Raw genomic sequence first — 15,736 nt, 5'->3', positions numbered from 1 at the left:
TCATTTTATAACTATGACGTTAAAAAAGCATCAGTGAGTATAATTAAAATGGCTTAAGCCATTTTGTTGGCATTTAATTTAGATGTCTATATATCTTATCACAGCATTTCATTTCATTCGAACATTGTACATGTATGCCCAAACTAACCTATCTCAATTACCTAATTGACTAAAATGATCGAGTTAGTTTGATAAAGTAATACAACCTTACTAAATATTACTCTTCTAAAAAAATTGCCACTTAATTATTATTTCATAAAAAGGGTTGACTGATCAGACTGGTTGAAGAGGCCAGGTTACTCATTTTGAAAGGAACTCTTAAATTTTAAGGTCTGATAGCTGCTGCTTTGTTTTCCCTCAGGACTAATATACAAATATATTGTATTTTATTATTCAGCTTTACATCTATTTTATTATTCTTTGTTTTTAAATTAATGTTAGCAAATGATTCATTGTTTATATGTAACACTCATTTATTTTGTTTTATAAATAGAAAAGTTTTATTTGGTGAAATAGATGTTTTATAAATAAAAGTTAACTTTCATAAAATTTTATTGTGTGATACTCAGCTGTATTTATTCCAACTACCTAAACATCTAGAGAAAGTATAACTCAAAAAATATTTAAGGGGAAAAAACCCTCTCCGTTTAGCTTTACAACTGTGAGTGTCAAATTATGCATTTTAAAAACTAATAATGCAGTTTTTTAGTCTTTTATCAGTATTATAGTAATTTAAACTTAAAATCAGTCTTATACCTGTATTTATAGTTGCTTATCTTTGGATTAAAATGAAATTAGAAATATATACTAGCTATCAAATCAAGCATTCCATCAATATTTTCAGAAGTTTAATTCTGAAGTTTATTGACATTTCCAACTTATTGTTCACAGCATGGAGAAACAGTTTTAAGGCTCTTCATGTATCTATTTAATAAGCATTTCATCTATTTTACCAAATCATGTGTTACTATATAGTAGATACAAAACAATGCTTGGAAAATAATGAGTAAATTAAAACAGAAATTAGTAATAAATCACTAAGAAAACATAATGTTCCTTGTGATTTGACTTTGCAAAAAGGTTTTTGGCTGAAAACTCTGAATTCTCTTGGTATGTGTCAGGCAAATCCAAAATTTAAGTTTATATAAAAAACTTGTGCTACATTCTTGGAAAATTAAAACTATGGTTCTTCATTTTATTAATAAGTGACCCTAGTTTTAGGAATTTTAGTAAGCCAGTGTCTGCCACTTCTTTTGCAAAAAGTCAAGACACCTCTAATCTTAGAAGGCTGAGTAGTCAGCCCATGCTCTATGCTTTATTTAGAGACAAACACTCCCTAATCTCTGGTCAGTAGTTGAATTGTTGATCCCTGTAAGGGAGAAAAATACATTTAGAAATTTGAAAATTTGCCAAAACCTAGTCATGCACTTTTGCTTTTGCACAATCAAACAGTAAAAACATAAATAAGCTCTTCTTAAACAAGAAGCTGCACAAAAAGCAATCCAGATAAGCAAGCTTTCTTCATTTCTGGATTTGGCTGTAACATGTAGTTTTACAAAGCTAAAAATATGTTTTTAATTGTAGAATTCATTCTAAATGTTATTTCTGTTCTGAGAATTCATTGACCTATTTGCCACTAATATATTCAAGTCTACGACTACTAACCCATTACTAAGAGCACAATTCATTAAGAATATTTGCAGTTTTTAAGCTGTAGATACAAATCCAGTGTTCTGAATAAATATTATCTGAAGAATATATGAACTAAAGGACATATTCATTTTTCAAGAGAATTTCATCAAAATTTCTCTGAATGTTATGTCAAAAGTTGATCATGTACTTGAAACTTCTGTAAAAATAGTAAAACACATCGTCTAGATTGGGACATATAAGACTTTGTGAAGACATAGATAAAACTGTTAGTTTGCAATTTCCTGAAATAAAAGTGATGGCTGAAAATAGTCACAATACAGTTTAGTCATATTTTCATCTAAGAACATTCTACATGCAGTACAAAGAGGTGGAACTATAGCCCACTTATTATGATGAGCCAAAAGAGGAATGTATCTATATTTGGAGGGGATGTATTTAAGAATAATCTGATTTATTTAAAATTAAAATGTTATAAACCAAAAAAGTTATTCTATTGATATTAAATTACTAGGAGTGTTTTACAGCTATGAATAAAGACTGTCAACTTTTTATTATTTAGCTCATATAAGAAAACTCTTCAAATTAAAAATATTAAATTCTAAAAAAATTTCTAATTGCTATACATTTTAACAATCAATTAATAGTTAGATGATGCAAGACATTTGAAAAAAATATTAAACATATTAAACATTAAATTTCATCATCTAAAGTCCTACTTCAAGTTTTAATTCTGAAAAGTCAAAATAATCATTTGTTGATGAAATAACTTTGTTGACTTTCTGTAAAAGTTTAATAATACATTTTAATTAGTTAATTAACATAAGTAATAATATGTAAATCCTAAATGTCTCACGCTGAAAGCAAAATAAATCTTATACATTTTTGTGCACTTTCAATTCACAGCTACTTCATTTATGGACTTTAACTGGTGACAAAAAAAAAAAATGGCTCAAAAAAAATATCAGCTCCAAAAACTGACAAATGTGCAGCAAAAGATTATGAAAACATGCAGTGGTTTCATTAAATTAACAACAATAAATAGAAAAATGTAACTAACGTATTACCAGTTTGTGCCATAAATTTAGCAGCATCAGCTTGTTCCTGAGGGACCCTTTTTTCATGAACAGATCGAGGTCGCTGACTTTTAATTGTATGATCTCCCATCATTCCAAATTCTAAAGACAGAATAAAGGTATATGAAAGCTCGTGTGTAGACATTTCTCACAAATCACATCACTGTCTCATGCAATATGTTCCTACACAGATCTAGAAGTTACTGATTCATTCCATGATTCTAAATTTTCTAGGCTCATCTGCTTGGAATATTTCTAAACTCCAGTCAAAAAAAATCTATAAACAAGAGCAAGATTTCAAGAGACAATAATAACAGTCAGTGAAATGAAACATCGGGTTTTAAGTCAGCTTAATCAACAGAAGTAGTGTATTCTTGTCTGATCATGTTTTGAAGCAATGCATCAGAAAAAATACAACCACAGTGCTAACTTGTTCTTCAGAGAATCCTGACTGCAAAGCGGTTGCTGCTTTGCCGAAGAGTGATCACCCCCACAGGTTTTTTCAGCACTTTCTTGTGGAGTGAGTAATCCTGTAACCTAGCTCACCTACGGCAAACATTCACTTGATGAACTGTTTTTCCAAAGATGAAGTTGACCTTGGTGTCCTCCAAAGCTTATAGAAAATGGTAGCTTAAATAATTCTCATCTTCTCCTGCCTTGTCCCCACATAATTCTTCATTTCTTTTCTAAGCACTTTTAAACGTTATGTTTAAGAATGAGAATGACTCCAGGTTTTTTCATTTAATCCTTTCAATGTACACCTCCTAAGAAAGGAAGAAAAATCTGGGCATAACTCAGAGACAGATGGGGGAGAGAAAAAAATAAGCTGAACAAAAGAATAGATTCCACATAATATATATTTTTAATCTATACGCTTAGAACTCTGTAAGAGTTCCATACTTTTCACTGCTACTATAAAATAATTTTTGTAGCCTTCCAGGCTCCTCTGTCCATGGGATATTCCCAGTCAAGAATACTGGAGTGGGTTGCTATTTCCCCTCACCGTGGGATCTTCCTGACCCAGGGATTGAACTGGCGTCTCCTGCATTGGCAGGCAGATTCTTTACCGCTGAGCCACTAAAAATAATTTTAATAAAAACAAAGCCTCATGAATGGCATGTTTTGTTCTGGCTCACCGGAGTGCAGGTGTTGGGAGGGCATTGCTGAGGGCCAGAGGTCAGTGGTGCTCAATGTTACAAGAAAATTGCTGGGCCTTTAAGACCAGGTCTTTTCTACATGACACAGATGATTGGGTAAAATACGTTCTAATGATTGTGCAGCTCTATTGCTAGAACTAATAATGTCAACATTTAGGAATGGGTAATTTCACCAGCTTATTGTTTTGGCTTTTCCCATCCATCTTTAAATAATCTTCTGCTAAAATACTACGGTGTACTTTGTGCAATTAAGCAGTGCATTTTTGTATGCACAGCTCTGATCTTTTGTGTGAAGAGAAAACATTAGCATGTGTTTTGTCCAGCCTGGCAGCTTTCCTCATAAATATTAAAAGTATGGCACCTGACAGATTGATTTATCAGAAATCCTTGCCAGACACTCTACACAAGTGAACATCCCATGAGAAATTTGAGAAATTTAAATGTGTGTTTTTGTCAGTTTAGATAGAATCCAAGGCAGGAAACTGAAATTTTCATAAAAAGTCAGTTGGTTGAATCTTGTAAAATCCATCACTGTTTCCCATTGCTGCCAATGACCTTTCAGTGCATTTGTTTATGTGCACTGTAGGTTCTGCCTAAATCATGCTTCATTCTACTAATAAGAAGCATCTAATCACATATCATTTAATGATTTTGGAAAGTGACTACTTTGAAAATTTATATCTAGATTCATGCACTACCCAATATTTTAAAATATTATATATAACTGAAATTTCTCTGGATCTGAAATAGCAAAGGAAATGGAGTAGTAATTTTTATTAACAGTATGCTTTACCTTCTGTCCCCTTGAATTTATCATTTAAATTGTGTATGTGAGTGTGTCTTTCACTTAGGGCATCTGAATCAGAGTACAGGTTCACGAAAATAATCTGGAGGCTCGGACACCTACACTAAGGCAGTTTGGGCACCCGGAGAGTGAAGGACAGCGAAAGAAATTATCCCATGCCTACAACATCCTAACTACTAGGTAACTTTACTACCTGCTTTAGAAAAGGCAATTCTTCAACTCAGTGGCAGTATGATAATAGCCTGCAATTTGTTTTCTAAGGAAAAACAGTTTACTGTACAGGGACAATGATGCTGAAATTTAGGAGTCTGAGGATATAAGCTGACACTGCTGAGATCATTTTAAAAGTATCATATTCAATTTTTAATAATTCTGAAGTTTAAACATGAGTTTACTTATTTTTTTAAAATAGGCATTAGTTATTTCAGTGAATATGTCATATTATTAGCTGGAATGTAATTGAAGTCTCCTGAATATATTTATATTACAAATTAGATTTCTATATTCTTCAATCTAGTCACTTCTACTTATTAATCACCAATGTTATAAAATATTAGTGCTGATGCCTTATCATGGGTCATAGTATTTTAAAAAGTCTTCAATCATATATGGACATTATTACATAATTTTTATACAACCAAAACTTTAAATGAAATTTTTATTATTGCCATCAAAACAACTTATCTAAAATTACTTTAAAAATTAAAACTATTAAGAAGTATTGATGTAACCAAATTCCTTATAAGACAGATGACATGTTAGCCATTTATTTATTTTTCTCAGATGGAAAAGCAACACTATGGTGGTATTTTTTTTAATGTTCTAGACTGACTGTTTCAGACCTAAAATAATCCCAATTTGTAAGTGACATATGTAAACTCTTATCTAATTAAATGACTTTCTCTTGCTAATGTTTATGTGCCAAGTGTTTGGAAAAAAATAAACATCTTTGTTTAAGTGTTATTATCAATGGTGAGGTTTAACAACAAACGTTATGGCTCCATCCATATCTCACAATGGGATACTTTCAAATATCGGTATTCTCTTTCAAGATGATATTATCTTCTTGACTTCTTATGAAAATAAAGGCCAATTAAATCATCCAAACTTTAAAAATAACAAGCTATTATGTTTGCTATTATTCTCTTACTTGGTGAGTATGAGAGAAGGTAAACCTTTAGAGTGTTATACTTTCTGAATAAGTAAGTTCTTCATGATTGTTGATCCATATTCAAATGATTCAAAGATCATATACTACATTAGTTACATGAGAAAATAGCATAGCCAAATAAAAAGATGATCTGCTTTGGTGAAAGCAATGAAAAGCAAGTTATGGAATCAGATGAAGTCATGTATAGCATAATATTGTGTATATACATATGGTATATGGCTTATGAAAATACAGGGTTATTTCCTGTATCTTTATACTGATACTATCAATGAAGGGGTCAATAAACAACTGTGTTCATGTATAAAACTCATATGGCTTCCATGTTTAGGCACATTTTCTCATACAAACTCTTTCGCTGCACTTCAAAAAAAAGCAGTAGCCTCTGGAAGTTAGATACAAATTTGTTGCTTTAAATATAGTTTTATGTCTTTTATTCCCCCACCCAGGACTTATAAGTAGATGACTAAGAAACAAATACACTCGTAAACTGACTCTTGGTGTTCAATTTTCAGTTATGAATTTTTTTCTGGAAATCAAGGGTTATAATAAAGTGAAATCATCAATAAGTTAACACACACATAATTCATTATTTTACCATGTGTTTATTCTTCAATGTATGGACAAGTAGAACATCGGATTATTTGATAACAGTTGTTACTGCCATCTAGCTTGCAATATAAATATTAACTTCACATTGTCAGATAGCTTTCGCTCACCTTTCCACAGAAACTATTCTAGCTCACTACTGCTTCTCAAGAAACTCTCAAAGTTATGCTGTACTTTTATGCTACACCCCATTGCACGACTTTTGGTCATGAAAATGGTCAGGCCAATACACCCTTTCTCTTAATTTCCTCACCTGAAACATCTTTTTCTCCAGGCATGCCTGCAACAAAGCCACTGCAAGTCCCACCCCCAATGGCACCACCACCATGAACTAACCAACCAATCAGCATCAGCTTCCATATGCCTTAGCTTCTGTCTGTTTTATGTCAATAATGGATTTTCAATTATTAGATTAGGTGCCTTATTCCCCCAACTAGATTATAAACTTCTATGAGAAGGAAGTACACCTTATGAGATTTAAAACCACCTCCTGCTTTGCATAGCTAGGGTTCAATATTTATTCTATAAATAAATTTTATTCTATGAATTGCTTCTTCAAAATGCAAATTTTTAGATGCTGAGAATCATTTCTCTAATATTCTTTGGTGAACAGTTCAATGGGTAAAAAATAAAATTCTTATAAAGTACTTAAATGTTAGGTATGCATGATTATGACGGTCAACATTTCTTTTGTCAACAGCATTTACTATATATTTTAATGTATAAATATACTCAAGTTATGAAAATAATTAAAGTACTATTTTATTTAGGATTTAAATCTCAGTGTCCTAAAACAAAGCTTAATGTTTTAAAATACCACTTAATTTTTGTCAATTATTTACTATGTTAAGTATTAAAATTACAAAGATAAGTAAGAAATAGTCTCTGATACTTTCACACCCAAGAAAAGCCACTAAACATGGCCTGAGCCTTTCAAGTACATAAATTACTTATCTTAATTGAAGTAATTAGCTACACTTACATGTTATTGAATTTATTATTTTTACACTTATTGGAAATAGAGTTGGCAGAGTTCTTTTTCATGCAAATTCTTTTGTGTGCATAAGATTGCTTGGAGTTCTCTAGGTAGTGACAAGGAGCCAGATTATCAGTCATTATAATATCCTTCTGTTTTCTGAGATTTTTTTAAAAAACATTTAATGTGATTAGACTTAAAAATTGAATTCTCTCCCTCACCAAGTATTTGTTGAGTGCTTGTACAAGCAGGTGATTTATGGAAACAAATAGATGATTGAGGAAAAGACTATTATCTTTTGTAGTCTGTATCATCAAAGACATTTCTAGAACTTACATGAACCATTGGAAACAAGGAATTTTAAGATTAGGCATCATTAGTTGAAATTCTAAAGGACACCGGTTACGAAAAACCTTTTACTGTTAGTTATAAATGTTGTTGTTCAGTCACTCAGTCGAGTCCTATTGTGTGCAACCCTTTGGACTGTATAGCCCGAGAGGGTCCTCTGACCATAGGATTTTTCAGGTAAGAATACTCCTGTGGATTGCTACTTCCTCCTCCAGGGGATCTTTCTGACCCAAGGATTGAATCCATATCTCCTGCCTCTCCTACACTGCAGGAGTCATCACTGAGTCAGTGAGTCATCACTCAGTCATCACTGAGTCATCGGGGAAGCCCCAATTTTAAACATACTAATACTTTAATTTCCCCAAAGAACCAAACAGGAATAGACTAAGTGAATAAATGACAATTTCCAAAGAATTAATTCAAGAATGACCATTACATAATAAATATCAGGAAATATTTAAGTAAAATACATTTTTAGAGGATCACAAAATTAACGCTAATGTCTAAAATAAATTAATTTCTATTAAGAAACACTAGAAATCTGAGCAATCCATTATTAAAAATTAAAAGATTACTTGATATCCTTTCCTTCAAATTACTTCTTGGTTTCATTGCCATAATCAGATACTTGGTTATAGGAACCAAGATGCTGTTTATTATAAAAATAGAATCTTGCTTTTGAAAATACTACCACAGAAATGATACTTTTCAACATTGGCCATTTCTCTGTTAAGTAAATGGGTGATTTTACAGCACTTCTAAATTGGATAAAAGATAGTATAATCAAAGGGTATGCTGTTAGTATGTCCATAGAAAAACTAAAAATGATCAGGTGTTTTAAGTTTTTAAATTACAAAACCCAAACTATTTTATAGAAACAATTGTCAAATATATTTAGTATCGATACTCTTAGACAACAATGATATATTTTAATTTACTGTATTTCCAAATACAAGCTTTGAAAAATAATTACATATAATAATAGATTTTTTAAATCTCTTCTCAAACATGTATTCAAAAATTATATTATAAAGCATCTTATCTAGAATGATTCCAGGACATTTGGGGTATAAACCTTTGCATCATTATTTTTATACTAACTCTGACTTCTGGGAAATGTTAGTAAATTGGGTACACAATTCCATGTAAGAAATCATCAATGTCGGAATTATTTGTTAATATTTAGTTAGTATATATTATCCAATTGCATTTTATGATCTCATCTCTTTCTAAGATAAGTTGAATTTTTATAAACTATCAGGAGTGATTTGCTTGAAAAATATTTGTTGGAGATGAGTAAAATAAATATAGTGTGTGTGTTAGTTGCTCAGCTGTGTTTGACTCTTTGTGACTCCATTGACTGTAGCCTGCCAGGCTCCTCCATCCACAGGGTTTTCCAGGCAAGAATCCTGGAGTGGACTGCCATTTCCCTCTCCAGTGGGATCTTCCCGATCCAGGGATAGAATCCGGGTCTCCCGCATTGCAGGGAGACTCTTTACCATCTGAGCCATAGTAAGGCTTAAAATAAATATAGAAACACATAAATAATAAAAGCAATTCTACTTCCAATATCAAACTAGTAGTATTCATCTCTTCTTGTTGACCTGCATCAGAATTTAACATTTTAGCACAGCAGTGGCAAAATAAGATGCTATGCTGTGAGTTCCAGCACCTTTGTAGGGAACTAAACCCCTCATATGGTAAAATGAATCTTATTGCTAATGTGACCCAATAAGATCTTAGGGAATCTGAATGAAAAGAAAGTGAACTGGGCTGTCCCTGGATGAACCATTTCTGTATTTTCCTAACAATAACAGGGCTGACTGGCTTTCTGCCAACCTCTCTGACATGACAGGGAATCAGGCACACAGAAAGCCTTTTTCGGGCCTTATGAAGAACCCTGGAAAGTATCTCTATCTAATAAAACGAGAAACTCTTGTAGGATTTTAGAGGCAATGAGTGAGAAATCATGGTTTGATTTGCATTTAGGTAGATTATGGTAACTGAAGAATGGAGAGCAGACTGTAGGGAAAAAGAATTAGAGGCAGCATAAACTATGAAGAGTGGCTGCAATTGTCCACATACAACCATCTGTGATTGGGCAGAGGGTCAGGTTCGACGGACAGGTTTCTGGCAGCTCCTAAGGGTAGAGGAGCAGATAGATGGGGTACCCCCATTAGATAAGAACCAGAAGGACACACAGAACGCTGGCCAGCCCCAGCTTACTGCAGGCTGAGTACATCTTTGGGGTCCAAATCATCGGCAATTAGAGTGCATTTCAATGCTCCAAAAGCTTACAGGAAAAGTGTTTTATAGAAAAGTTTATGTTTATAAAAGTCACACATTTTAGTATAATATTTTTGATAGATGCTACCTTTATGTACATACTTATATATTATACATATTATATAATCTATATATTATGTATTTGTTTAAAATGTTTAAGAACCTTTAAGATTTTTTTATGGTTTTTCTTTTTTTTAAATTTTATTTTATTTAACTTTACAATATTGTATTGGTTTTGCCATATATCAAAATGAATCTGCCACAGGTATACATGTGTTCCCCATCCTGAACCTTCCTCCCTCCTCCCTTTTATGATTTTTTAATTAAAGCTCATATCCATTTGGGACTTATCAACTTGCTGAAGTTCAATCTCATTTACTATGACAATATACGTGCATGTGTGATCAGTCGCTTCAGTCGTGTCCGACTCTTTGCCACCCTATGGACTACAGCCTGCCAGGCTCGTCTGTCCACAGGATTCTCCAGGGAAGATTATTGGAGTAGGTTGTCATTCCCTCCCCCAGGGGATCTTCCCAACTGAGGTATCCAACCACCGAGTCTCCTGCGTCTCCTGCACTGTGGGAGGGTTCTTTACTGCTGAGCTACCAGGGAAGCCCACTCTAACAGTAGAGCACAGAATAGTTTAACTGAAAGAAATATCACCCTATGCATATTTACTGAAAGAAATAATTTAATAAGATACTCCATGAAAAGAATTAGTGCATTCAACATTACAACTGAAAGTTAAAAGATTAGGTAAGTGGTTGTTTGACCAAAACAGTTCAATATATATACATAGTGGGTATTCCATGAAATGACTGTTTTTTTTTTTTTTTCATAAGCACTGATAATTCAGAAACATCTTTATTGCACTTAATTACATTCACTTGATTCACATGATCTCAAGGTTGTATCTGGAAGTAAGAAAAGAGCATTTCCTCTGACATTTACACTTTTTGACCTATTTTGTTCCTACATAATCTATTTTTTAAGTAAATAGTTCTATTCACGTTTTACCATTTATCTACTGCTATAGTTCTACATTTTATTACATTTTAGTTTAAAGCATTATTGTATACATAGTTACCGAAATAATAAAACTGACTTATTTAATGAAAATGATTAAGATGTACATAGAGTGTTTATAATTATTTCTAAAAATAATATAATACTATCTTTACTAATCCCTTAACACAGCTTATTTTTAAGGGATATGTGAACACATGTGAATGATATTTTCAGAATTTTTCTAGGATAAAAACTATCCTTATAATCAATTAACATATATTCAAACTTGTTTCCATAGGTTGTCCTTATCAGTATTGAAGCCCAAGAGGCATTCAAAAAGAGAACTAAAAACAATTTGCAGCATCAAAGAAGTGCTTCATATACTTCCAGAGAAGGAAGACCACTGAAACTCAGGTGGAAGCTGCAACTTAATGTCGCAGTGGACAAGTGAATGGTCAACCAGCAGAAGCAGCTTCTGTTAAGCATCACACCTGAGCTTTTCTTAACCTGCTTCCTCCTCTTGCAAAAGGGGATTCTAGAACAGGTTTCTGAGGTCTTCTGAAGCACTAAAACTGCATCATTTTCTCAGGTCAAAAGTTGGCAAATGGACCTGTGGGCCATCTCTCAGCAGACCCAGAGGCCTAGAGGCTGTGCCAAGTTTGCCTGGGGTGCTCAGAAAAAACAGGCCCCAGAGTCTAAGGAAAACATGGAGCTGTAGCTGCTTCTATACCTTTGCTCAAGTCACTCAGTGTGGAATGGAGACAAGCCTGGGGCCTGGAATGCTTTGCTGCAATGCTACACCTGGATGCACCTCTCTTGGGTAACAAAACACAAAGAAACTGTATGGGACTAAAAGTAACTGTGTGCATGCACATTTAAGGCAAATTCTGGACCCCAAAGATACAAAGAGGTGGAAAAACCCAACTGCCACTTTTGAAGAGACTGGAGCAAAAACCAGGTATCAGAAGCAAAAACAGGGTACCATATATGCCCCTGCACTCAGCAGCACCTAAGGGGTGGGCAAAGCACCTAAGCCCCTCTGTGGGTGGACTCCTCTACACACCCCTTCCCTCACCCCATATAAGGAAAAAGCTGACTCCCCGACCCGCCTTCTGAGCAAGCAGGGAAACTGTTGTTTCTTTTCCCAACCCTCTGACTCAGCAGGGGCCCCCATAAAGTTTGCCTGAATTTCTTGTCTGGCCTCTAACAAATTCCTTTAAGGAAGTCAAAAATCCTGGACTGTAACAGAACAGGTCCCTGGGTGAATGAGGTTCAATGGCTCAGTCTTATCTGACTATTTGCAACCCCATGGACTCCAGGACACCAGGCTTCTCTCTTCCTCACCATCTCCCAGAGTTTGCTGAAATTCATGTAAATCAAGTCGGTAAAGCCATTCAACCATCTCATCCTCTGTTGTCCCCTTCTCCTGAATTCAATCTTTCCCAACGTCAGGGACTTTTCTTTTTTTTTTTCTCATTAAACTTTTTTAATGGGTCTCAAATTCTGTGACAGGTTTTTGGTCAAGTTGTTTTCATTAAAAAGTACTGATTTTAAAAATAACTTAAACTGCCACACACAAAACATATGGTCCACAAAAACATTCTCCTTTCCTTCTGAAGGTTTTACGATGCATTGTTATCATTAATCAGTCTTTTACTCTTAAACTTAAATGGCCAATTGAGACAAACAGTTCTGAGACCGTTCTTCCACCACTGATTAAGACTGGGGTGGCAGGTATTGGGGATAATACTCATTTAGCCTTCTGAGCTTTCTGGGCAGACTTGGTGACCTTGCCAGCTTCAGCTGCCTTCTTGTCCACTGCTTTGATGACACCCACAGCGACTGTCTGTCTCATGTCATGCACAGCAAAACGGCCCAGGGGAGGATAATCAGAGAAGCTCTCGACACACACGAGCTTGCCAGGAACCATATCAACGATGGCAGTATCACCAGATTTCAAGAAATCAGGGCCATCTTCCAGCTTTTTCCCAAAACGACGATCAATCTTCTCCTTCAGCTCAGCAAATTTGCAAGCAATGTGAGCTGTGTGACAATCCAGCACAGGTGCATATCCAGCACTGATTTGGCCTGGATGGTTCAAAATAATCACCTGAGCTGTGAAGCCAGCAGCTTCCATAGGTGGGTCATTTTTGCTGTCACCAGCCACACTGCCATGGTGGACATCTTCCATAGACACGTTCTCGACATTAAAGCCCACCTTGTCCCCAGGAAGGGCTTCACTCAATGCTTCATGGTGCATTTCTACAGACTTCACTTCAGTTGTTACATTGACGGGAGCAAAGATGACCACCATGCCAGGTTTGAGAACACCAGTCTCCACACGACCCACAGGGACAGTACCAATACCACCAATTTTATAGACATCCTGGAGAGGCAAACGCAAGGGTTTGTCAGTTGGGCGAGTTGGTGGCAGGATGCAATCCAGAGCTTCAAGCAGGGGGGTTCCACTGGCATTGCCGTCCTTACGGGGACTTTCCATCCCTTGAACCATGGCATGTTAGCACTTGGCTCCAGCATGTTGTCACCATTCCAGCCAGAAATTGGCACAAATGCTACTGTGTTGGGGTTGTAGCCAATTTTCTTAATGTAGGTGCTGACTTCCTTAACAATTTCCTCATATCTCTTCTGGCTATAGGGTGGCTCAGTGGAATCCATTTTGTTAACGCCATCAATAGTTGTTTCACACCCAGGGTGGAAGCCAGAAGGGCATGCTCACGGGTCTGCCCGTTCTTGGAGATGCCGGCTTCAAATTTACCAACACCAGCAGCAACAATCAGGACAGCACAGTCAGCCTGGGATGTGCCTGTAATCATGTTTTTGATGAAGTCTCTGTGTCCTGGGGCATCAATGATGGTAACATAGTACTTGCTGGTCTCAAATTTCCACCAGGAGATATCAATGGTGATACCACGCTCACATTCAGCTTGAAGTTTGCCCAAGACCCAGGCATATTTGAAGGAGCCCTTTCCCAGCTCAGCAGCCTCCTTCTCGAACTTCTCAATTGTTCTCTTGTCGATCCCGCCACATTTGTAGATCAGATGGCCAGTCGTGGTAGACCTCCCTGAATCTATGTGCCCAATGACAACGATGTTGATGTGGGTCTTCTCCTTTCCCATTTTGGCTTAGGTTTAATGGTGGTTTTCACGACACCTGTGTCCTGGTGGCAAACCCATTGCGAAAAAGCAGGACTTTTCTAATTAGTCAATTCTTTGCATAAGGTGACCAAAGTATTGAAGCTTCAGCTTCAGCATCAGTTCTTCCAGTGAAGATTCAGGACTGATTTCCTTTAGGATGGACTGGTTGGATCTCCTTGCAGTCCAAGGGACTCTCACGAGTCTTCTCCAATACCACAGTTCAAAAGCATCAATTCTTTGGCACTCAGCTTTCTTTATGGTCCAACTCTCACATCCATACATGACTACTGGAAAAACCATAGCCTTGACTAGACAGACCACTGTTGGCAAAGTAGTATCTCTGCTTTTTAATATGCTGTCTAGGTTGGTCATAGATTTTCTTCCAAGAAGCAAGCATCTTTTAATTTCATGGCTGCAATCACCATCTGCAGTGATTTTGGAGCCCAAGAAAATAAAGTCTGTCACTGTTTCCATTGTTTCTCATCTATTTGCCATGAGGGGATGGGACTGGATGCCATGATCTTAGTTTTCTGAATGTTGAGTTTTAAGCCAACTTTTTCACCTGCCCCTTTCACTTTTATCAAGAGGCTGTTTAGTTCTTCTTCACTTTATGCCATAAGGGTGGTGTCATCTGCATATCTGAGGTTATTGATATTTCTCCCAGCAATCTTGATTCCAGCTTGTGCTTCTTCCAGTCCAGCATTTCTCATGATGTACCCTGTATATAAGTTAAATAAGCAGGGTGACAATATATAGCCTTGATGTACTCCTTTCCTTATTTGGAACCAGTCTTTTGTTTCATGTCCAGTTCTAACAGCTGCTTCTTGATCTGCATACAGTTTTCTCAAGAGGCAGATCAGATGGTCTGGTATTCCCATCTCTTTCAGAATTTTCCACAATTTATTGTGATCCACAGAGTCAAAGGCTTTGGCATAGTCAACAAAGCAGAAATAGATGTTTCTTTGGAACTCTCTTGCTTTTTCGATGATCCAGCAGATGTTGGCAATTTGGTTCCTGGTCTCTGGTTGTTGGTCTCTGGTTCCTCTGCCTTTTCTAAAACCAGCTTGAACATCTGGAAGTTCATGGTTCATGTATTGTTGAAGCCTGGCTTGGAGAATTTTGAGCATTACTTTGCTACCTTGTGAGATGAGTGCAATTGTGCAGTAGTTTGAGCGTTCTTTGGCATTGCCTTTCTTTGTGATTGGAATGAAAACTGACCTTTTCCAGTCCCGTGACCACTGTTGAGTTTTCCAAATTTGCTGGCATATTGAGTGCAGCACTTTCACAGCATCATCTTTCAGGATTTGGAATAGCTCCACTGGAATTCCATCACCTCCACTAGCTTTGTTCGTAGTGATGCTTCCTAAGGCCCACTTGACTTTGCAAAGAAGTCTGGCTCTAGGTGAGTGATCACACCATCATGATTATCTGGGTCGTGAAGATCTTTTTTCTATAGTTCTTCTGTGTATTCTTAGCACCTCTTCTTAATATCTTCTGC

General features: G+C 35.8%; 1 protein-coding gene and 1 pseudogene across 4 annotated transcripts in view; both read right to left on the bottom strand.

Annotated features, from left to right (window-relative positions):
• Positions 1-15,736, bottom strand: part of ADGRB3 (adhesion G protein-coupled receptor B3) — an 894,978-nt gene that overhangs the window by 542,274 nt on the left and 336,968 nt on the right. For 3 of the 4 annotated variants that reach the window (XM_070795670.1, XM_070795669.1, XM_070795668.1), the window contains one exon: positions 2,718-2,828. The exons of the other annotated variant lie outside the window; for it this stretch is intronic. In XM_070795670.1, the coding sequence (XP_070651771.1) occupies positions 2,718-2,828 (111 nt within the window). The remainder of the gene's footprint in view (positions 1-2,717; positions 2,829-15,736) is intronic. 4 annotated transcript variants of the gene reach the window in all.
• On the bottom strand, positions 12,602-14,269 carry LOC109563693 (elongation factor 1-alpha 1 pseudogene; annotated as a pseudogene).

This window comes from Bos indicus, chromosome 9 (genome assembly GCF_029378745.1).
Source record: "Bos indicus isolate NIAB-ARS_2022 breed Sahiwal x Tharparkar chromosome 9, NIAB-ARS_B.indTharparkar_mat_pri_1.0, whole genome shotgun sequence".
Lineage (NCBI taxonomy): Eukaryota > Metazoa > Chordata > Mammalia > Artiodactyla > Bovidae > Bos > Bos indicus.
Note: the sequence above shows the minus strand (reverse complement) of the source record. Positions and strands in the feature narration are given on the sequence as shown.